This window comes from Haliotis asinina, chromosome 10, assembly GCF_037392515.1.
Source record: "Haliotis asinina isolate JCU_RB_2024 chromosome 10, JCU_Hal_asi_v2, whole genome shotgun sequence".
Taxonomy (NCBI): Eukaryota; Metazoa; Mollusca; class Gastropoda; order Lepetellida; family Haliotidae; genus Haliotis; species Haliotis asinina.
Window position 1 is genome coordinate 11882688 of NC_090289.1, and position 25403 is coordinate 11908090.

The 25403-nt window shown below is 40.5% G+C and overlaps 1 protein-coding gene across 3 annotated transcripts in view; it reads left to right on the top strand.

Annotated features, from left to right (window-relative positions):
- LOC137298419 (carbohydrate sulfotransferase 3-like) overlaps positions 1–19576 on the top strand; it is a 29536-nt gene extending 9960 nt beyond the window's left edge. Inside the window, exons 1-4 of one of the 3 annotated variants that reach the window (XM_067830684.1) lie at positions 3531–3769; positions 16371–16476; positions 17118–17325; positions 18580–19576. In XM_067830684.1, coding sequence (XP_067686785.1) covers positions 16374–16476; positions 17118–17325; positions 18580–19399 — 1131 coding nt within the window. In that variant the 5' untranslated portion in view covers positions 3531–3769; positions 16371–16373 and the 3' untranslated portion in view covers positions 19400–19576. Of the gene's footprint in view, positions 1–3530; positions 3770–6883; positions 7457–16370; positions 16477–17117; positions 17326–18579 lie in introns of those variants that run through there. The other 2 variants (XM_067830683.1, XM_067830682.1) reach the window with 2 other exon arrangements.
- The last annotated feature ends 5827 nt before the right edge of the window (positions 19577–25403 follow it).

Here is a 25403-nt window from a genome sequence, read left to right on the forward strand (position 1 = left end):
ATACCTTCATGATAAAACAGATGTTCAAAAATAGCCTTTAATGCTTTTTGTGGTCGGATTGAAGGCGTAGTGCAAATTAGTGCTCTGTAGTAGAGGATAGTGCTTTTTGATGCCCATGGTGGATGAGTGAGCGAGTATGGTTTTACGACGTTTTTATCAATATTCTGGCACTATCATGGCCGGGGACACCAGAAATGGACTTCACACTTATTAATATAACATATTGTACCCCTGTCTTACCTGACGAAGCGATCGTATTAACCACTAGGTTACCACACCGCCCCTGCATTCAGATACTGCACATGTTATTCCATCAAGTAATCATGAATGCACGTATGAGTGAGTGCAAGGATTCATACACAAAATTTATATTCCCGTGGGGAATCGAACCCTGGCCTTCTGCATAACAAGCGATTACATAGTTTGGATTCGAAGTGAACAAGTATGCTACATAAAAAGTATGCCTCTGGATGATGATAAAGCTGTGGTTATCAGCCTTTTGCAAGCAACAGATGTGGGCGCAGACCTATGATGAAACCTGAGCTAGTACACAGACACTGACCATCACAGGGTGTTCGGACGATGCGATCGTTCTTTCCATACCTTTACTTCGGGATAATGTGCTTGAGAATGATGAATCAAAGCCACGCTAAAACTATTCCGCGGTGTTGAGGTATGTGTTCATCCCGAGTATTTGGTTAGGTAGACGTGTATGCATGTTTCTTGACGAATCTGAGTGGCCCTCCTTGCTCCTCTAGCCTTAGTTTGATTTCAATATCGCAATCGCAGCGGTATTGCAATATGCAAATAATGGAATCTTGTGTTGAACTGGACAACTGATGGCGTTTGGCGTCTCTTCCCGCAAACATGGGTTGCCGATATGTTTGCCCTCGTAGGTAATAATAGTCGTTACGACATAGGTCAACGCGACACGGCACTCGTGTGAGCACGAGATTAGTATGCAACTAGCGATAGATATAGATACAGGATATCTATATAGCGCACATATCCACACACTAGTGCATGCTCAAGGCGCTGGTATTTCACTGGATGTCAATCTCAACAGCACATCGTATTTCAATCTCAACTCGACATACTATTGGGAGTATACAACTCTTGCTGCCATTTGGCGCACCGAGTTAAATGAGGCTCTCTCATCCTAACGAGGTACCCATTCACAGCTGGACTGGGACACATAGTCACAGTACTTTGTCCACTTTCACTGCACGTTGCTGTACCCACAACTAGCTGTCTGCACGTATTCATGTGGCCACCATCTGGTCATGTACCAACGGATTCGTGGGTTCTTTTAAGTGCACAGGGTTGTGTACTGTACACTAGGGTTTGTGACAGCACTGAAAGAGTCTGCACACAAAGTTGCCTCCAAGCTTTTTACACCCGGTCACAGGTTGACTTTGACCACGTGGGTAATAAATAACATTACTCCACAGAACACCTGCTTGAAAATACATAACAGATAATATCTAATAAGATAAACTACATGAAGGTAATAGATAGAATAAACTTATTGCCTTGTTCCTTTGTCAGGCAAACTTACGACCAGATTGTTTTTGAAATGGACCCTCAGTTGGGGTTTTTTGATAAGGATGAAAGTGAGCAAGCTTGGTTAAGTACCACATACGTCCGATTAATGTGTCAGTTTTTTGACCAGGTCAAGATTGTATGAACTAGAGCCGGGTCATAATGTCGAGAAGAATCACAATCACGAAGGCGGTGAGGGCAACAAAAATGAAAATTGCACGAATATGGAACTGCCTGTCAATGTTTCTAAATCCGAACAGACGTTAGGGACGTAACTTTGAGTATACCAAATAAATGCAGTTTTCCCTCTTGAGACGCTATAAATTGTGTATTTGTTTATTTTTTATCATAACCCACAACCATCCATACTAATCAAAACAACCTTGTGTAGGGTCAGGTATCGTGCTGTGTCATACCCAAGCTCCTCACTTTTCCGGTGATGCTTTAAGAACAGTGTATGTTACCCGCCTTAAATATTTATTCCGAATAATTAAGTCACGATAGCCGCCCTGTAATCAGCAATTATAAGGGCATGCATTAAGATGAGGATTGTGAAATATCTATTCGCAAATGCTTGTCGTAAGAGACGACTAATGGGATCGGGTGCTCAGACTCGCTGACTTGGCTGACACATGTCATCGGTTCCCAATTGTTGCTCATGTTGTTGATCACTGGATTGTCTGATCCAGACTCGATTATTTACAGACCGCCGCCATATTGATGGAATATTGCTGAGTGCGGCGTAAAACTAAACTCACTCACTCACTCTTTCACTCCTTCCTTCACTCCTTCACCCACTCATTCACTCACTCATTCACCCAATTCCTCCTTCCTTCACTCCTTCACCCTCTCCTTAACTTACTCTCTTCTTCATTCACTCTTTCACTCTCTTCTTCACTCACTCATTCACTCACTCTCTCCTTCACTCATTCATTCACTCAATTCCTCCTTCCTTCACATCTTCACCCTCTCCTTCACTCACTCTCTGTTTCATTCATTCCTTCACACTCTACTTCAGTCACTCATTCACTCACTCTCTCCTTCACACTCTTCTTCACTCAGTCATTCACCCACTCTCTCCTTCACTCACTCATTCACTCACTCATTCACTCACTCTCATTCACTTACTTCTTCACCGCGCTCTCTTTCACCCTCTCATTCACTCACTCTCTCCTTCAGTCTCTCCTTCATCCTCTCTCTCCTTCACTCTCTCTTTCAGTCACTCATTCACTCACTCTCTCCTTCACTCTCTCCTTCACCTCTCTCTCCTTCATCCCCATTCACTCACTCACTCACTCTCTCCTTCAGTCTCTCCTTCACCCTCTCTCCTTCACTCTCTCTTTCAGTCACTCATTCACTCACTCTCTCCTTCACACTCTTCTTCACTCAGTCATTCACCCACTCTCTCCTTCACTCACTCATTCACTCACTCATTCACTCACTCTCATTCACTTACTTCTTCACCGCGCTCTCTTTCACCCTCTCATTCACTCACTCTCTCCTTCAGTCTCTCCTTCACCCTCTCTCTCCTTCACTCTCTCTTTCAGTCACTCATTCACTCACTCTCTCCTTCACCTCTCTCTCCTTCATCCCCATTCACTCACTCACTCATTCACTCTCTCCTTCAGTCACTCATTCACCACTCCTTCACCCTCTGTCTCCTTCACCCTCTGTCTCCTTCACCCTCTCATTCACTCACTCATTCACCCTCCCCTTCACTCACTCCCTCCTTCACTCCCTCATTCACTCACTCCCTCTTTCACTCTCTCCTTCACTCACTCACCCATCCCCTCTCTCTCACCTTTTAATAATCATTAATAACCTCAAAATAACAATATTATATCTTACTTATTTTGGGTAGTATCCGCTATATGTCGCCTTCAGCCAGTGTTAGAAACAAACTATTAATGAAGGTTTAAGTGGTCTGTGATGAGGAAATCAAGCCAATTAAATCGCTGAGTACAAGCCAATCAGCCACCGGGAAACCTGTGCCCGCTGACATTCCAACATTACCATATGGCCACTCCAGATTCGTAACAGTAAATGGGCCGTTGTCATTCAGAATGTAAAGCGAGGCGTTTACTATCTCGCATGTAGCTGTGGGCGTTAGTTGTCTAAAGTGGATCTACATTACACTGGTGAAGCTTTTACCAGTTTAGATGCGATTCTTTCCAACGGAGAGGAACCACCACAATAGAAATGGACACACGCTCATAATACGGAGTTGGTATGTATTTCACCATAATATCGATCGATGTCATATTAGACAGCTATTAGCTGGAATTTGGTTAACGTTATCCAGTAAACATTTCAACATAATACGCGGGTACATGGTTCTGTTGATTCCGTAATACTGCTGCTTTGCAGTGTTCGTATTTCGGTTCTGTTACTCTTTTGATATTGATTAACATGTTTTTGCACCAGCCGATCAATCACTGGTCACATCTGGCCAACATTGCATGTCGTTTTGTATTATATTTTAACATTTTTGTCGAGAACCAATCTCAGCAACCCCACAGTCATCCGTTCAGTAAAACCAGGTTTACGGAAATATACTGAACAGCAAAAGAAACGCAATTGTCTAAAAAAATGAACTCTCATAACAATAAGCGTTCATGTTTATGTCTTCTATTTAAAAACTTGACAAAAAGGGAGAGATTCGTTACTTTAGCAGTTGGGCATATGTGTTCTTGTTCTTTAGAACATATCCACTCTATAAACGAATACAATTATAGTGTTAAGACACCTATGTATTGGTGTCTTACTTACACTCACCATATGCTGTATACCATTCTCCTTTATACAGCGTACTAACGCTGTACATCATAGCACCTCTACTATCGCCGAATACAAATGCTCATATTATTCAGAACAGAACAGAATATTTTACAAAAATGTATCTGAGAGAACTATTTAAGCAAACTAGTAGTCTGGTCATTCACACCGTCGCTTTCAAGGAAGGGGGAGGGGAGGGGGAGACGTTTTGACAGGCCTTGTCTCACAGACGGCAGTCGGAAGTAAGAGTGAAGTGTTCTCATGCCTCGGGCAACCGTATATCTCCATGTAACTGCCCCTAGGAAACTATTGGGGCCACTTCGTAGAAAATGAGGCCTTGTTTGGTGAATTAGGATTTAACGCCATGCCAAATGATGATTAAAAGATGGAACTATTTGTTACCCTTCCGTGATAACAATGTACTTGAGTGTATGACTTACGAAATGGTGGTATCTCTATGCTAGCAAAAACCGGTATCATTCCGGACTAACTGCAGCAAACCCACACACATGCACTATGCGTGTTCACAGATGAACGCACGCACACGCACGTGCATGAAACTCCGTCGGGCCGGGGAGGAGGTATATGCGTGCGTCAAACGTAACAAAAGTGCAAATGCAACATCATTCCATGTTACAACCGGATCGGATCAACGCATATCAGATATTTCGCGATTTGGTGACTTGCAACATGTAACCTATTTCTTGAAATTGTATAATTTAGATCCCTTTTTTTATTAATGTATCACGTAGATCGAGTCACTATTTTTAATAAAAGTGAACGCAAATCAGGATGATCTAAATGGTTTAGAGTGGGGATTTAACTGGGGGTAGTTTCTATTACATCAGGGTATAGATTTAAAGATGTAAGGAAATTATATTTTTCACGTCGGAGTGAAAAAGTAGACGTGAAACACTGGTAGAAAATAATAAATTAAGCTTTTAACCCAGATACCAAAGAGGTAAAAATGCACTGACCAATGCAACATTCACGTTTTATTCAAAACAGACTCTTCACCACCTATGCTAAAAATAGAACTAGTCAGTGAATTAAACAATTGCTCGTGCCACATGACGAATTATATTCTGGTTAATCGTACCAAATTGGTCAAATCAAGATAATAATGCTCCCATTTGAACGTTATGCTAACAGGACCACAAAGTTTAACTTTGTGAATTATGTCCCTGTGATATTATACCAAAATGGATACAGGGGAGGTAATGACATATAGATATGATAATAATAATAATGCTAGATATTTACTCAACAATAAACACATTAAAAAAATAATAATCTCCTACTTTCTTATTCTTATTCTGGAAAGTAAATATGTAGACGTGAGCAAGTACAGCATGTCTTCATTTAAAATTGCTTATGATTTCATAATGTCTGTTGGAACAATGCAGCTGGCTAAAGCCCACTTAGTACTTTATACCTGATCAAGGTTTGTCACTATTTTAAGACTGGTGTTCATCGGTTCATGAAGATCGTGATTCACGTGAGCCAGATCCCTGATGCTCTAGCTATGGTCAATCCATTAAGTCTCTGCCAACTGACAACGTTGTCATGCGGCATGTTGAAATTGGGAAATGAACGACAGTTGGGCTTTTAGTGTCCATCTAGGCTACTACTGTTATTATGTATGTATTACAGTCAGATTGTGACATCAATCAATTCGTGAAATAACTAAAGAATTCAGTCATTTCGTGAAATTACGAAGAGCGCCTCATTTAGAGTAACAACAATCAATATACTTCAGTCATTTCATGCCATTTCAATTCATCCAAATGTGGTGGACGCGTTTGTTAGGTGCGGCTGCTCTGGACAAAGCAAGTGTCAGACAAACAGGTGTAAAAGCTTCAAAGCCAAAGTGAAGTGGAGCAGTCGCTGCCACAATAGTGTTGGTGACAAAAAGTGATGTTGAAATTGTGATCCGCTTTTGTAGATTATGTTATTAAGTGAAATTTCAGGAAATGACTAAAGTATATTGATTGTTATGCAGGATTCTTCACACGTTGTACACACCACTGTCTCACCTTTATATCTCATAAACAACATTTGTATTGTAGTTGTATATATGCTAAAAGGTTATAATTTGATAAATGCGGGTTCATGTTATGTTGTACACGATAATTATTCTACTAATGTCCATCAGATAACTATAAATGCTACATTTAATGTCACCATGCCCATAATAATGATCTTATATATAAATACATCGAGGCGGAATGTCTCGAACTCGGTTGAGATGAATTCTCGGTTGTGTCGAAGTGATCTATTGGTCCTTGCCGATTCTCTTATATTTATCATTATGTCTATGCTAGCTTATGTGTCGAGCACATGGATAAGTCGAACTGTTCCCTTGGTCCCGACGAGTTCGGCATAACGCGGTTTAACCATCTTCCTGCCGCGTATCCAACAATAACTAAATCTCACGACCGGTAAATAAATCGAAGAACGTTATGGCTAAGAACAGACTGTTTACGTAAATGACGTCGAACAGGACAAATACGGTTTTGCTGTAATATTATGCACCTGTTTAATCTAAACAATGCGTCCGCGGGGCAGTGAGACCATTCAACGAGACCCAGTCGCGCCTTTCAGGAATACGCTGGCACCACTTCAGTTCTAGCTTTGTAAAGATCAAACTTCTGTAACCTGCTTCGCTATCTACATGTACAAACGTTGAATTCCTTCATATGAAAATCCTGCTGCACAGGCCGAGCGTTTTGTGTCTACATCACTTGATGGGAGCAAACGGACATCTTCCTCAGAACATTCAAAATTGTCATTGGATATGGCATATTGAGGATTGTATTCCATAACAACCCGACGACATTAACTTTAACAAATGCCACTTGGTTTCAAATCTTTCCAAGATGTTAACAGCATCGAGGAAAGTGAGGGATTTGGGGCATTTTATCAAGATATCAGACGCCGAGTCGGGGAGGTGTGTATGTCAAGCGCATCAGAACCGGGTCAATTGCAGAACTGACGGGTTTGCGTCGAGGACTCCCGAACACATCCGAAGCCGTCCCGAAGGATGTGGTATGCCAACAGTGACAGGGCTTGCTTGACCTGTTTCCTTGATGCCGATCCGTGTTATATGAGGTTTCGCTGCCTAAACCATCTGTAAAAGGTAATCCCGCCTTCCGTTTTCTTCACCATTCATGTAGAGCAGTCAAGTAACGTATGCTGTAATTAATGCTTGCATATTTTAATTGCCGCTGCCGAGGCGCCCAAAGAGTTGAAAACATTATCCGATGACATATTTCAAACTTTTGTATTTTACCCGCGGTGGGTGTTTTACCATCACTATCCTTTCCAGAGTCAATGTCCATGTATGCAGACCAAACAGAGGACGAATAATCATTTCGTTTATTCGATTCGATAGTTCGGATCAGTCTCGACAAGCGGTATTTCTATGTTGAAATGTGATACTACTTGAAAACTGTTTATATTCGAAGCCATTCATTCCATTCGAGTGCCACTAGTGAGGCAGGGCACGCTCACCTTTTCGCAAACATATGATATCAGCACTATTTGACATTAATACAGAACATATGTTTATCATATTACCGGAATCCTAGAACACGCGTACGCTCTATCTTTCTCTGATGATTAGAAAACTCTTTTGTCACTTTCATAAGTATGATTAGATATTATGGACACTGTTTTGGCCTTTCTCTGATGATTGCGGAAACGATTTTGTCGCTTTTCTGTGTATGATTAAATAGTTGAAAATTATGAACATATGTGCATCATACTGCCGGAATCCTCGAAACGCTCTGCCTTTCTCTGATGATTAGAAAACTCTTTTGTCATTTTCATAAGTATGATTAAATATTATGGACATTGTTTTGGCCTTTCACTGATGATTGTGGAAACGATTTTGTGCCTTTTCTGAGAAAGATTGTGGAAACGGCTGTGTGCCTTTTCTGTGATTATGGAACAACTTTTGTTGATTGTGGGTATGACTGAAGCGGTTTTGTCACTTTTCTCAGTATCATAGTGGAAACGGTCTTGTGGCCTTTTCCTGGTGATTATGGAAAAGATTTTGTCGCTTTTATGAGTATAATTATAGAAACTATCTTGTCGTGTGTGTTCACATTATGTGTTTGCGTTTTGTGTTTTGTAAAGATATCTTGACATGTCATTGTGGACAGGTCATTTTAGCTTGTATTTTCATCTATCTTTTTACATGCTGAATTATTAACACCCGCAGCTGATAGCTTATTACATAAACATTACTTTGTTCAGCTGTACGGGCCACGTTTGGTGAGCATTCAGCTTATTTAGAACCGAGCGTATTTATGATTCACGAAGTAACAGTTTGATATATGGCTATATATATATATATATATATATATATATATATATATATATATATATATATATATATATATATATATATATATATAAAATACATACATACATACATACATACATACATACATACATACATACATACATACATACATACATAATGAGGATGTTTAACATCTGTCTCCGTGCATTTAGCATTTAGCTCATTATGTGAATATATATTGCGGTAACACTAGTGCAGTTAACCCGTTAAGATCATCCTTAACATGACGCAGTTAAAACTGTCCGTGATAACTCTCTCTGATGTTGGCAGTGAACGTACAAAATGTGACAGTGGTGACGTTGGCAGATGTCAAAATCTGTGTAAAAAGTACTAACTCGTTTTTCTCAAAAACAACAATATAACTGAAAAATTCCGTTTGGCATTAAAACGTCAAGGTTGTCCCATAAATGAACTGGTACGTATAGGCAAAAAGGTCGCAAGGAAACATCCGCGTATGTGTGATGATGGATACAGAGGTTTGTCAGAAACTATAGTATGTGTACTGTTATTCGGTCACTGTGCTGAGCTCTCCCTGTCGTGTTGTACATTGCAGGTATGTGCTGCTTGCCTGATGCAATACAGCATTAATTCTATCATGTGGTGACATGTAATGCAAAATGTCATGTTTTGTTTTGTTAGTTCCTTTGTTTGACGCTGCGCCAGCCATATTGCAACTTGCTTGGCTGCGGTCAGGAAATAATCAAATCTGGATCAGACAATACAGTGATCAACAGCGTATGAGTATCGATCTACCCAATCGGGATGGGGTGGTCGAGCTGACCACCCGTTTGTCGTCTATTACGTGCTGTCTGTGATGTTTATTGTTTGGGGGCGGTGGGGTAGCCTTGTATGGAAAGCGTTCTGTCGTCAGGAGTAGAAAAAAAGTCAGTGAATTCTTCAATGTGGGCTTTTCCAGTCATTTTCAAAGGAGAGTTGGGAGTGGGGTTTGGTTCGAACCTCATGAACACCCCACCCCACCCCACTCCATAGCACCCCAGCCAAGATCCGCATATTTTTCTTTGAATCATTTTTATCAACTTCTATTTAAAAAATGACTTTGCATGTATTTGCTAAGCATGTTTGTAACGAAAAGGCAGTCGGCACCACATGAGTTTTAGGTGACTCAGTGTATTTGGCCAATCCTCTAGATTTATTATGAAACGCCGAGACTACAGTTCGCCGGCAGAGACGTTGACCTAGATCCAACAAATATCAAACACCAACGCCACACAAAAAAACAACGCCCGGTTATCCGAAACAGATTCCAGGCAAGTGTATGGAACTGTATAAAATGGAACGCCGAAAGGCGCTAGGCAACAGAGGAAGCTTTGTCGGAGCTCCTGTAGTCCCTTATTGTTTTTCGTGTGATAGTGTAGGTTTGTATTGGCGAGTGTGCGTTTGCGAGTGGAGGTTATGTTTGTGTTGTACGCGGATATGTGTGTGAAACCATGTGTTAATATTGAGAGTGTATGTTATAGACAGATAGATGGATAGATATACAGACCTTGAAGCAAATACATATATGTCCAGGCGAGTCCATGCAAGTACAGAAATTTGTGTCAAGTCTAGATTTCCACAGCTTCTGCAAATGAAGAAAATCTCAGGGCTCATTTTCATTATATTATTTTAACTATGAATGTTTATTCTTTAAAATATGTTCATTTCAGAGACTAGTTGTAAGCCTAGGGGCCCGCAACTCACACAATTTGCAGAAAAAGGTATTTTTATGCCGCACCACAATACACTCCATTAATGTTCCTGCTTGTCTGCATTAGTAACACTACGTAACAAAATTTAATGTTTCTGGGCACATTTTTTCCAGAAGTGACGAGGGCAGTATGACTTCTGTAAAATCTTTTATAGAAAAATAGTGACGCATTTTCATTAATTTTCTTTTTCTCTCAGAAATACAACATTGGAAGTTTAGCACGTGTTAATGAGTTGTAGATTCAGTCACACTCATTGTCATACTACCACTACACGTTGATATGTTCATTTCAAGCACATGTCCTCACTGGTATGCATATCACCCGTGTCGCACGAGACAATCACTTCGATTACAGTTACGTCTGGCAGGAAGAGCATGCGCCGTTGTTCTGTGCCTTTCGCTTCTTTGTAGTGAAGGGGTGGTCGGGTAGGCAAGTGTCTAAAGCGTCCGCCCGTCACGATGAACACCCGAGTTCGATTCCATACACTGGTACATTCAGTGAAGCCCATTTCTGCTTTCTCCTCAGCAATATTGCTGGAATATTGCTAAAAGCAGCATCTAACCATACTCACTCACTGTTGTAGTTATGTTGTTGTTTTTTTTTCAGGTAAGCAATTAGCTTACATTTAAATTTTTGTGATTAGTCCTGTAGGAGGGGCACCTTTTGCCAACAATGGGTGTCATCACTCTTTCACAGTGTTTCGCCGCCCCTGGTGACTATAACAGACAGAACAAGTCGAACTGCTACCATTTAGTGCCTGGTGTCTACCAACAGAACCGTTACGACATTCCAAGAAATAATTAATCAAACTTTATGCGAAAGTCGTACACAGAAGCAACAAAACTATTCCCGTATTCCTGAGAAATCTCTACCAAAAGCAATGGTACAAATGTGCCAGTATTGCTGCTAAAACGCGCTTTGAAAAACAAAATATATGATGACAAACTGATCATCTATGCAGAGACATACTAAACACGTACACCCGTGAAGGTTCGGGGTAGTATAGACCTTCAGCAACCCATGCTTACCACGAAAGGTGACTATGCTTGTCGTAAGAGGCGACTAACGGGATTGGGTGCTCAGGCTCGCTGACTTGGTTGACACATGTCATCGGGTCCCGATTGCGCAGATCGATGCTCATGTTGTTGATCACTGGATTGTCTGATCCAGACTCGATTATTTACAGACCGCCGCCATATAGCTGGAATATTGCTGAGTGTGGCGTAAAACTAAACTCACTCACTGACACCTTCACTCAATTCCTCCTCCCTTCACTCCTTCACCACTCCTTCACTCACTCATTCACTCAATTCCTCCTTCCTTCACTCCTTTAAGAACAGTGTATGTCACCTTAAATATATATTCCGAATCATTAAGTCACTATAACCGCCTTATAATCAGCAATTATAAGGGCATGCATTAGGATGAGGATTGTGAAATATCTATTCACAAATGTTTTGAACTTCAAATGCTTCTTAGGTTAACACGCTTATTCATTAAAGCGATAGGTCGTGTTTGATTCCCCGAAGTGGAAGTATGTGGGAGGTCCTGTTTAGGTTTCCTTCTCAGTGATATTGTTTAAGCAGAAGCGACTCACTTACTCACTCACTCACTCAAACATACATACTCACTCACTCATTGAATCTTTCCAAAAGTGGCTCACTCGATCTATCACTCATCGACTTACGCATTCACCCAACCACCCTCCCGTCCTCGTGCCGCTTCCCGACGGGTAGAATAGGCCTTCAGCAACCCATGCTTACCATAAAGAGCGACTATGCTTGTCGTAAGGGGCGGCTAACGGGATCGGGTGGTCAGGCTCGCTGACTTGGCTGACAACATGTCATCGGTTCCCAATTGCGCAGATCGATGCCCATGTTGTTGATCACTGGATTGTCTGACCCAGACTCGATTATTTACAGACCGCCGCCTTATAGTTGGAATGTTGCTGAGTGCGGCGTAAAACATAGACATACTCACTCACTCACTCCTCAAAATACTAGTAACATCTCGAGTCTGATATGACATGCTGAAAGCGGCGTAAAACTCAACTCACTCACTGAACAGGTAACGCTGTTTTGGCATTGCCATTCCTCAGCGTTTGCTAATGGGTAGGCATTCTTGTAACCTTCCATAGACACAAACTCCCTTTTGTATTTACATTAGTGGCGACTGTGTGAAACCGTACCGTGGGGTTCTGTTCATACAAACCTTAGAAGTTAATTTGAATATGTCCATAAAAAGATATTGGGGGATCAGCTTGCTAAACAGAGATACGCACCTTCCCAAACCACACAGCAACACAAAGTCTGAGTTAATAAACAGGACATTAGTAGCCAGACACAGAGCCTATTAATGTTTACTTTAAACGGTAGAATGCAGTCTACAGTATATCTGCAACAGGCCACACATTCAGGCATGTCGCGTTCAAACAACGCATTTACTTTTAGGAAATGGCAAAAGTGAAAAAAACAACTTGAAGATTTATTATGTGCTTTTAATTTACCAAGTGTAACCTGGGTAGGTAGGTAGGGAGGTAGGTAGGTAGGTAGGTAGGTAGGTAGGGCGACCTTGGACCTAAAAAGACCTATATGCGCTTAACAAACTGTTATATTTTTGTTCAGTTAAATTTCGTCGTTCTTGTCCGTTTTAACTGGGAAGTCTAATACAGCAGATTGTGTACAACCATACATTAAATTATAGACAAGTTCAGGGCAAAAGTATTTTTGGTTGTCATAAGCACAATGTCTTACGTTGGTTTTCATCATGAGTTGGACAGTGAGGTAGTGCTGAACTTTTTCTGGGCAGTGTAAGTTACAGCTTTCACTCAGAGGAGATAGGTCCTTATCTAAAATGCTTTTTAATGCCTTTCATCCACAATGTCTTAGCCTGAGGCGACTTAAAACAACTTCATCTCTGCCACAACGCCGACGAATTTAAAATGTTTGTTTACTACAGGACAAGTAGAGTCCATGGAGTTTAGAACAGTATCAAGATACAAGATGTCATATAGCGTGTCACTGCGTTTACCGTGGACACCTGATTAATTACGTCTCATAGATGTACAAAAAGTATTAATTTACAGTGGTTTCAGTTCAAATATTAAACAGTATTTTGGCTACACATAAATATCTCTTTCAGATAAAATTCACGGATTCTCCATTGTGTACATTTTACGATGTCTTATAGATGTACAAAAAGTGTTAATTTACAATGGTTTCAAATCAAAATATGAAACCATATGTTAGCAACAAATAAATATCTTTCAGATAAAATTCATAGATTCTCCATTGTGTATTTACTATGTCTTATCGTTGTACAGAAAATGTTAATTTACAATGGTTTCAATTCAAAATATTTAGTTTTGCTACAAATAAATATTTTTTTCAGATAAAATTCATAGATTCTTCATTGTGTACTTTTTGCTAAGGTACCTGAAACAAGTATTCACTTACTCTATGGCTGTGAACATGTCAAAGAAATATGGGAAAAAGACTGACAGGCCCAAGGCAATTTTTTAAGGTACAATGTCTTTTTCAAATGAAAATATGATCTTTGAATTTAGGGGGGGGGGGGGGAATATCAATCCCTTAAATGCAATATCTTTGATTGTAAAACAATCAATTTATAGAAGTGGCAGGAAAAAAAATCAAAACCAAATTTTCAGCGTGCACAAAGAGAAATTGTAAATTATTACGATATGGCAAAGTGTCTTGACTTCTCAAAATGCCAATTTTCAGCCTTTTTGTAGATATTTGTCATCTCTCCATACTCTCTTCGCAACTTTTGACAGGTAATTCTACATTTAATGCTAATGGTGAATGCTTCAGTTTTGAATCTCAGGTGATATGACTGCAGTATTAGACGGCACAAAAATGTCCAGTAATAGGCTGATATAAGAATTGTCTTCATTGCTGTGCTATATGATGTATTCCATACTGCCGAACGGTGTAATTCCTACGTCTTACGATGTATTCCACACTGTAAGAATTGTGTACGTTGTTATCTCACGCGAAGTATTCTATACTCTAAGAACTGAGCACATTGCTATACAGTGGGATGCATTCTGTACTGTGAGAAAATACACCGAGTGCCTTGCTATGTCATATGATGTATTCAATACTGTAGAACTCAGTAAGTGAATATGCCATCTGATATATTCCATATAGCAAGAACTAGTATTCAGTGCGAGGGAATGCGGTCGAGGGCTAGTTTTCGGTGGTAGATCGGTCGCACAGCCGGTGTAAACCTGGGGTGTGTTCAGAACCGCGAGAGCCCGCGCGATTGCCTCCCGCGAGCGCTCTCATGGGTCCTGAACGGATGCGAGCGCTTGCTTACATGAAACCATTTCTCACAAATGTCATTCGTCACCACTCGCCCCTTTCCGTAACCTCCAACAGGGAGCCTATATAAAGTTTGTTGTAGAGTATCCCTGCCTCCAACAAGAAGACGAAAAGCTATTCGCCCTTTCCCGGAATAACACGAGTCAAATGATAGTAAACATGTAATGTTCTGGATGTCAACTTCTTTATGCTTTACACAACGTTTCTTGGCTACTCCGTGCCCATTCGTCAGGTGGATGCTAACAAATGACAATGATTTGAATGAATTTTTTTCTATTAAACATGGTCGCCATCTTTGTTTGCATCGCGAGTCAGCTGTGAGGATAGTTCGCGGGCGCTCGTCCGGGCACAGGCGTTCAGGATCGAGCGCTCGCGGGCGTTCGCGGGCGCTCGCGATTCTGAACACGCTTCTGATATGACCAGTCACCGGTACAAGGTCAGAACACCGGCAGAACAGCCCAAGAGAGAAGTCTGAATAAAACCTCTAGATTTATCGGGCCAACGCCTGGAAGACATCCCTTGACTCTCTCACAGTCAAGGCCACGCCCTCTTTGTGGTCATTGTCAGCAGGAGAACAATACCATAGTAATTAAAGACATGACTGAAAACCTTCATAGTTTTGTCAACGTGCTACACTCTTGTTAAATTGTACTTTGTGACCATGTACGTTTTGGGTGAAATCATTAAACGAATGCGTAGTCTATAAATAATTTTGAAGATAGGAAATAGTTCTATTTAAATTTATAAAGTGGCGCTATCAGATAAGAGACTCGAAAGTCGATGCTAGTAGTTTGTTCTGTTTGTAACTAGGCTGACTCCCAAGACAAGATACACATCACCCGATCCACAAACTACGGTTTTAACGAATTATGATCAGCGGTGCCTTAGAGTTCGATATAACCGTAGTTTGTTGTATAATTGGTATTCCGATGACTCCTAATCCAGGATACACATCACCCGATCCACAAACTACGGTTATAACGAATTATGATCAGCGGTGCCTTAGAGTTCGATATAACCGAAGTTTGTTGTATAATTGGTATTCCGATGACTCCTAATCCACGATACACATCACGTGATCCATGATATATTTTCAGAGTACGTTTTAAATCCAGCTGAGTAAACTTCTTTTAATATCTAGTCTGACAAGTAAGTTTTGCTCCACACATATTTGTCAAAGTGATGTATGAACTTCTCTCGATGGATGTAGGTCACTGGGTGAAGGTTTCATTAAGTCAGTGGTTTGAATTTAAGTCAGATGAAATGTTTTAAACAAAATAATAGACAATAAACAACCTTTATGACAAACTTACGTATACAACGATGATTTTGTGGTGTGGTCTGGACTGAACATTTAAGTTGAAATGCGCATTAAGAACTAAATTGAGTAGTCCCAAACTCGAAGTTCGACATTAACGTTATTTTCTGTACAATAAATTATGCTTATAACGAATTGAGGGACTTATGGGTCCCGGTCACTTGCTAAAAAGTCTAGTCGAAATTCATACAACGAGATACTGTTATAACGAAATAGAGTGCCTGGATGGTGCCTTTAAGTTCGTTATATACCTAGTTTAATGTTAGTTTGTAATTCAATTGATGTACGTCACTTAGTGCATGTTGTTTTTTCAGGGAATGACGATGGTCGGCACTTCAAGATGGTTCTGGTTGTTGAGTGCACTGGGTCTTACGACATTGGGTATAACTGTCATCCATCTTCAACATGTTACCCCTACCAGTGAGTACACGCCGAATGAATGATATCGACTGACTGACTGAGTTTAGTTTTACACCGCACTCACCAGTATTACAGCTATATGTCGGTGGTCAGTGAGTAATCGAGTCTAGACCAGGCAGTCTAGGGATCAACAGCATGAGCATCGATATACGTTATTGAGATACGATGACATGTGTCAACCAAGTCAGCGAGCCTTACCACCCGATCCCGTTAGTCGTCTCTTACGACATGCGTGGTTTACTGAAGATTACTTCTAACCGGACCAGGATGCTATCGGCTACTGGTGGTAATATTTTGTGTCAATCAACGTTAGTGTTTTATTACGCGCTTTTATCAATATTCCAAATATATCACTCCAGGAATACGATACACTGGCTACTAAATACACTAGAAGTTATTGTCTTTTTGGGTCTTAAGACCATATTTAAGTGATGGCAATATATGCCAGCTTAGTGGTAAATGAAGAGCACAAGTCTCGGACGTTAAATGTCCCTCTTTGGAGGATCTCATTATCTGAGAATGTTGTTGAGAAAAAGTACTAAAAGTAATAATCCGAAATTCGCCGATTCTGACTCAGTAAGGGAGACAACTACGCATAGTGAAAATTATATCGTAACCCTGTAACCATTTCATTTATTCAGGTAAGATCTTCTACATCGCCCCCTCACGGATCTACCCGAACCGCACCCGACTTCTCATATCTACGTATCTACGCAGCGGTTCTACGTTGACAGGGGCAATTATAGAGTCTAGTGACGACGTCTTCTATGTGTTTGAGCCTTTATTTATGATCTATGAAAGATGGCGACACTCCAAACTCCCGCTGAGATTCTTTAATCGGAAGTCAGAGTAAGAGTCTTTGACTGATACGTTCTCATTTCTCATTCTACCACGACTTAAGTAAATACTGGATTGTGATTGGTTAATTAAAGTCGTTTAGAGGTATAAATCTCGCTGTGCTGGAAATCAGCGGTATGTAACGAAATTACACCAGCTCAAAAAATTGTTTAAAACCTCATGCAGTTTTTAATCAAACAGAGAGCTTTTGTTATTTCGTTATATACTCAGGTTTTCCAACACAGTATGCATTCTTTCTAAATCCTCATAGGCCGGTTATCGTAGAAAGGAGATAAACGTATTGCGTTTGAACACCAGCGGTATATAACGAAATTATACAAGGTCTCAATTTCATTAAAAAACGAACTCACAGAGCGAAGTTTTAAATCAACAATTTGGAGCTATTATATTTTCGTCATATGCCTCTGATTTTCTAACAAATATGTTTATTCCCTAATAATCACACTAGTGAAAATAATTGGTAGTACTAGTGCCAGTATGAGTGAGGATTAATATGGATAATGTTTCTATACGTTCAAACACACCGTTTCAGTGTGGTCCCTTCATGACCATGTGCCTGGAACACTACACATCTTTCACACACTGTCAATGCAAGCAATACAAGCAATACAACTCCCAACGTTTCAGTTGACACACTAATCACGCTATATCAATACGTCTCCCCGTTTTCCTATCAACATAACCCTCACAAACCGTCAGCACATCTGTCCTCTTACATGTCAATATATCTGTCACGCACTAGAATCGCACTAGCAATTCCTATTTTCCTATCAAAATATCTGCCACACACTTTATATTCCCATCTTCCAAACTAATGACCGCTCTCCCATTCTTCCGGTTGATATTCTCATCTTTCCATCTAATGACCGCTCACCCATTCTACCAGCTGATATTTTCATCGTCCCATCTACTGACCTTTCCACTATTCTACCAGTTGATATTCTCATCCCCCCATCTAATGACCGCTCTCCCATTCTACCAGTTGATATTCTCATCGACTCATCTAGTAACCGCTCTCCCATTCTACCAGTTGATAATTCTCATCTCACATCTAATGACCTTTCCACCATTCTACCCATTGATATTCTCACCCACCATCTAATGACCGCTCTCCCATTCTACCAATTGATATTCTCATCTTCCCATCTATTGACCAATTCGCCAATTAACCTGCATGTGTTCTCCTTTCTTTTCTATAGGACACTTTAAAGACCAGTTTTCATTGGACCACGCTTCTCGTTTCAGATCCTTCAAGTCCAACATAAATTATGAAAAGATGGCCATTAACACTTTAGAGGGAATATGGAACTGTTCCTTTGAAAATGTAGATCTCGACACCCTAACGCAATTCCACATGCAGGAAAGCGATACAACAAAGCAATATCATAAGTGCTTGAATACCAACCCTGGTGTGAACGGTATCGTGTCCTGTTTACCTCATCTCAAAGAACTATGTCAATCGAAGCGTATTAATTCACAGAAAGTAGTCCGTTTGCCTTTGAGACTCTTGACTCCACTAATGAAGAAATACCCGGATTTGAAAATAATACACCTTGTCCGTGATCCAAGAGCATCCATTATATCACAATATGTTAAGTTGAAATATTTCCCATGGAACCAGTTACAAAAATATACAGAAACATTCTGTGCGAGAGTCCATGAGGATTTACAATCCACAGCCAAGATAGCTAGGCAATACCCAGGACGGATAAAGCTAGTGCGATACGAAACTATGGCGGAACATCCGTTGGAAATAACTGACCAGCTGTATCAGTTTGTGGATGCAAAAATCACAAAGGAAGTGCATAAATATGTCTATGACCGGACACTGTCCGGCAAGAAAGACACAAATTGTGTGACTTGTTTGATCAAGTCAAATGCGTCCGTCGCGGCTAATAAATGGAGGACAAGTATAGGATTTCGGGCTGCACAGACTATAGATGCCAAATGTGGAAAAGTCTATATTCTTCTTGGTTATAAACCAGTGAAGACAGTTCTTGATTTGAAAAATCTCACTCTTTCTTTAAAAATAAGTGATATCAAATTCGCTGGAATGACAGTCTGAGCTCTGTGAAAGTGACATATTTATTTATACATTGATACATATTTTTTATTTACACATGGGCATTAATAATTTCATAATCCGCACGACTCTGTCTGTGTGAAATGTTCTATGATGTTTAACTGAATATTATATATTCAGTGTTGATAAATATTCTGTATTAAATGAATATTTAAGAAACTCTCAAGCCTACTTTTTAAGAGCGTTTATGTGTATATGCCTTAAAGACTCAGTTTGGATGGCCATCAGAGACGAAATGACGTTTTGAAAAATCATCGTGTTCCTTATTATGGGGCTAAGATAGATGCAAGTAGTTATGTCTCACTGTCCCTTTTAACCACTATATTTTCCCTCTCGATAAGCTGTATCTACTCAAAGTACAAGTGTTCCTTTCTTTTCCCCCCCAAATTTCACCCACAGTGCAATACATGTACATACCCTGTGAAGAAACCTGGATAAGAGTGATTGAGTGAGGGAGTGAGCATGGTTTTAGGCCACTTTTAGCAATATTCCAGCAATATTCCAGCGATATCACGGCGAGGGGCACCAGAAATGGGTTTCACACACTGTACCCATGTGGGGAATCGAACCCGTGTCTTCGGCGTGACGAGAGAACGTTTTAACCACTAGGCTACCCCACTGCCCACAACCTGAATAAGAATAAAAGAACACTTTTCATGTGTTCCCTCTGTCGTGGCCATGAGTGAGTGAGTGAGCATAGTTTTACGCTGCACCCAGCAACATGGCGGTAGTCTGTGAATAATCGAGCCTGGACTAGACAATCCAGTGATCAACTGCATGAGCATCGATCTGAGCGACTTGGAAACGATGACATGTGGAAACCAAGTCAGCGAGTCTCACCATCACAATCCATATGTGCATATAACTGTAAAAAGCCCATAGTGATGCATGTATAGTGATCCCCAGGGACTAAATCTCATACCCTAAAAGTGCCCCATTCATTTTTTTTCTGAAAATAAAGACCAGTCTTATGACGTACGTCTGGTTGTAGAAGTCTGAAGTAATAGTCCTATGCAGCAAAGCCGCCATGCTTCAGTTTAACATGACACATTGCTCACTGGACTTATTCAGTTCTTGTTTTAGACCAAAGGCAGGGTTAATAGAACGTAGCATGTTTAAAGATCTTCGAGGATCACACCTCAGGTCCGTCTTTATATGCATTGGACAACGGATCGAAGGCAGACGAATGTGGTGGAACCGTGATCCAAGGGTTTTGGCGCGAGACTACAATGGCGGCCTAATACCTAGGGAACATATAGAATTATCTGACCTCACGCACAAATGTCGTTTTCTGACTGGCCTTTGTTATTTTCAATGTACCACGCTTACAAGCGAGTAACATTTCTATGTACCCCGCTGGGTAATGCCGTCATCTGCTACTTCGTGCTGGTATTTCTTTATCTCGAAAAACGATGAAACGAAGATATAACTAAATCTGTTTTCCTTGTCTGCGATAGCGATGACAACAAAAAGATTTGTACTCGTGCTTCAAACAATTCAAAATTAAAACTGAGGTGTTCGGGAAGATAAATACGTTGTTCGCTGCTCAAGGGAGGAACATGAGTTGATGTACATTCGATGTTTTTACCATCTAATGTGTACCTGAGGTCGTACCAAGATCGGAAGTCAGACATTATCACGACTTAAACAGCACTGTCGGCTTCCCATTGGTCGTAGGCATACTTTTCTATGTTAAACTGGACCACTCGCGTCCCTATAGACCTTTCCACGGCTTACTTCATGAGCGCAGGCATTTTGTGGTCGACAGTAAGCTGTATTTAAGCTGTCTGTGTTATTGTAACGCCGCGCAAGCGAGTATGACCTTGCAAAGACGTCTAGACAGAGCCCAGTCAACGCTTACACGGCGGTAAAGATCTCGTTTTAACAAAATTCTGATATCATGTGTAAAACAAACATTGCATATAAAAATAAATATTGAAGGTACTAAAGGTTAAAGAAATGACCAGGTAATGTCTATATCATATGCACTTTGTTGTAAGTCGGCGAGTGTAATTCTGCACGAAAACCGAAGGCCTTCTTGTACTTGTGAAACTGTTTGTCTGCACGTATCTTATAAGGCCTGTGTACTGAGCTTGAAATTGCGTGTATTTTCAAATCTTCCGTGAACATTTAAATATTTTCAAACATATTCCCCTACTCTTGTCTTTTTCTATTTTGATTTTAAGTTTCAAGAACCATCGTCAATATTTATTATTTATTCATATACATGTTGTTATGTTGATTTCCAAAGTATCAATGTCCCAAAGACAAAAGTGTTGGCCATTTGCCACTGGTAGTTTCTATAACTGTATATCACTGTATACGGTCTTGTACATATGGCAGTCTAAGGGTTAGGGTAAAGTGTGATTTGCATTAAATTTTATTGAATATCTATAGGTTGATCTTTAAACACATAACAATGAAACAAAGGTCAAGGTGAGGTCAAGGTGAGGTGAACATTCAGTTTAATGATATAAACATCAATTCAATGTCAATATGAGAATATCTATTTATAATTTACCATTCTCGTTGGTGAAATATCATATTGCAGAATCATTACATCTCATAAGCTTAAAGGTCACAGGCACAGGTCACAAAACACAAATATGCAGATTCTGATACCTTTCCATATGGCGCCCATAGCGCATGCGAGTGATTAGGTACTCCTGCTTGGAGCGGAAAGGAAAGGTGGCTCGTAAAAACACAGCAAGCGATATGTGATGATTCTTGTGGTTACAAGAATCTTGGGCCTGCAGTAATAACAATACACTGGTCCCATACCTGCAAACTAAATTTTCAAGAACGTGTGGCATTAGAAATACTAATTTCAACGTTAAACATTGTTCAGCTTGAAAACTGAAATGTTTTAATACATGTTTTTTTACATGACAAATATGTTGATTGGCCCTCTCAAACAAACATGACTTCTTTGACATCACCCTGACTTTTTTCATATAAATCCTAGCGTGATATCAACAGATAGTTCAAATCATAGAAATATACGTGTATTTCCAGTTCACTAAAGGTCACTTTAGGTCTACAAATGACAAGTAGAATTAAATAAGGCGAGTTGGTAACAAGCAGTATAACCCTTAAAGGAACCCATTTGTTAGTAACAGGAAACTAACACTCATTGGTCAAGATCGTTTCTAATGTAAACAGGAGTGTTTCGCTCGAATCGGTATACCGAAACTTTTGAATTCTACTTATTACTCAACAACAAAAGCATCAACCATCTTACCTGATGGATGCATCGCATATGTCATTAATGGCATGGAAGCATTTTCTGCACACAAAAACACATTTTCGTCAGCAGGGGGCTTCGCAATCGGGATCAAAGTCCCATCAATGGCACCAATCACCTTAGGAAATCCTGCGACTTTGAAAAAAATCGCTCTTCGTTTTCATGATACTTCCCCGTATCAGATAGAAGGAAATGTTTTCCAACGCATCACAAACGGCCTGAATGGTTGGATGAAGCAGTCTAGATAGGCTTGACTTGGGTATCCCATTAAGATCTCCAAGTTCAGCGAAAATGTCCAGCCTTCCCTAAAAATCGTAGGGTAGTCAGCACCTTGGTTTCAGGGGAAAGTGCATGTGAGCGCTGGGTATCTGGCATAACATGTGGCTGAAGCCCTTTGATCAGCATGAAAAGGCATGACGAGGCAACCTGTACCTCGCCACAAGCACATCATCTAACATCGTGTCTGGAATCTGTGATCGGTCTCGACAAATACGTTCATGGTTTAATGCTCGCTGTTCTTCTTCACATCGAATAAAGAAAGTCGCCATTTTTGTTTCTCTACGATGGATTTTAGCGAGGCTAAGTTGGTCATGAGCAACTTAGACTTTGGATCTTAACTTGGCGATTGCTTCGGTAAGATTGGTTAGTGGAACGGTATGCCGATCGTAACGTCACGCTAAGATTGGGATTTTAGGGGTTAAATTTACAATTGGCGTAGGGCTAAGATCGGTTAGTGGAACGGGAACCTGGTTTTCAGTTACACATTTTAACTATCTTATCCAACTCTTCGATATAATTAAGAGTTAGAATCTGATTCAGTATTCTGTAAGACTTCAGTCTGGCAATTGCGCTTTCTATATGTATTCTTACAGATCCTGTTTTGCAGTGGAATTTACAAAACAAAACAAAATTCCATTTATACAACCCCAAATTTTATTTCCCCACAATTGTCTGTCTACAATAAACTAACGAGTGTAAGACACCGCACACTGGCAATATCCCACTGAGGTCCGATTATGACCAACTAATTTCTAACATGTGAACTGTTCAACATCTAACACACAGACGTCACATAATCAGTGTCATAACACTCGTAACCTAACCCTGATACTGCTACTACTTTTTTGCAGAATCACGAACTGTTCTTATATAAGACACATGCATGGAAATCTCGTGCAGACGTCCTTTCCGCGAAGCATAGTGCGTTTGCGAGTACAACTCACTGTCTAAGAACAAAACATCCATGAACTAAATATGTCCGAATACGCATTCCATGAACCGTTCTTCAGTCCATTCCCCACTCCTGTCTATCAGAGGTTACGTAGATATCAAAGAATCATGAATCACACAAAATGAAAATGTACATTTCACATACACAAATCCTCGGAAATAGTCCTTTTGTATCCTTATTTGAATCTTGAAAAGTCAATGCTCCATACAGAAGTCCATCGAATTTAGTTATCCACACGAACTTGATCCATCATCCATGCTCCATCCTTGTCTTCAATGTGCCCATCCTCTTGAGATTTCTCCCGACGATGACAATTTATCCTCCAGGCGAAGATCCATCCTGTTGATACCTCCAGACAACGACGATTAATCCCTTCTCCAGGCTACGTTCCATCGTCTCGATTCCTCTGCATCCCTGATCTGCTTAATCTTCCTTGAAGTCCTCCTCTGAGCTCCATTCCAGTGGACATACCTTTGTCACCGGTCGCATCAGCGTAGTCTTCCCCATCTTCACTTGCACGACCCGAACATGTCCATCCTTGCCTGGATATGTGTTGACGATTCTCCCCAAAGGCCAACTTCCACGTGGAGAATCTGGTGATACTAAGATGACGACATCATTTACCTTCAGATTGCGATTAGTCACTCTCCACTTCTTTCGGACTTGAAGAGTTGGTAGTAGTTCTCTCAACCACCTCCTCCATAAGTGCCGCACAAGTTCTTGTACTCGTCTCCATCTTTTTCTGGGGTTGTATGGTGTTGTATCAACACTATCTGGCGCAAATGTCCCACCAACTTGTCCATGCATAAGATGATTTGGGGTTAAAGGTACATCATCTTGGCAGTTAGCACTTTGATAAGTGAGTGGACGAGAATTGATGAGTGCTTCGGCTGCAGTAAATGCTGTTAGTTCTTCATCTGTGACGTCCCCTTTACCCAAAATGGCAAAGATAGCTTTTTTCGCCGATTTAATCATACATTCAAAGACACCACCAAAATGTGGTGCATGAGGAGGGTTGAATCTCCAGATGACTCCCTTGTTAGCCAAGGATGATCGAGCAGTCACATCAAGTTGTTTAACCAAATCCCGCAATTCCTTCACAGCACCTATAAAGTTAGTTCCATTATCGGATACTACCTCTTTAGGAATCCCTCTCCTATTTGTCATACGAAAGAAGGCATTCAAAAATGAGTCACTGTCAAGACCATATGACATTTCCAGATGTACAGCCCTTGTGGACAAGCAAGTAAAGAGACATAAATATCGTTTTTGTCTTTTCTTTGATCTTCCTTGGATAGTCAGAAAAGGCCCTGCATAGTCCACTCCAACTTGAGTAAATGCTCTCAGTGAATAGCTAACTCTCTGCTTTGGAAGTGGAGCCATAATCTGAGGTCTCGGCTGAACCTTTTGTCTTCGACAAAAGGCGCATTCTGTCTCCCAGGCTCGAATCTCTTCCCGAGCAGCTATGACCCAGTATCTTGAGGAGAGAGCAGCCAAAGTTTGATTTGTAC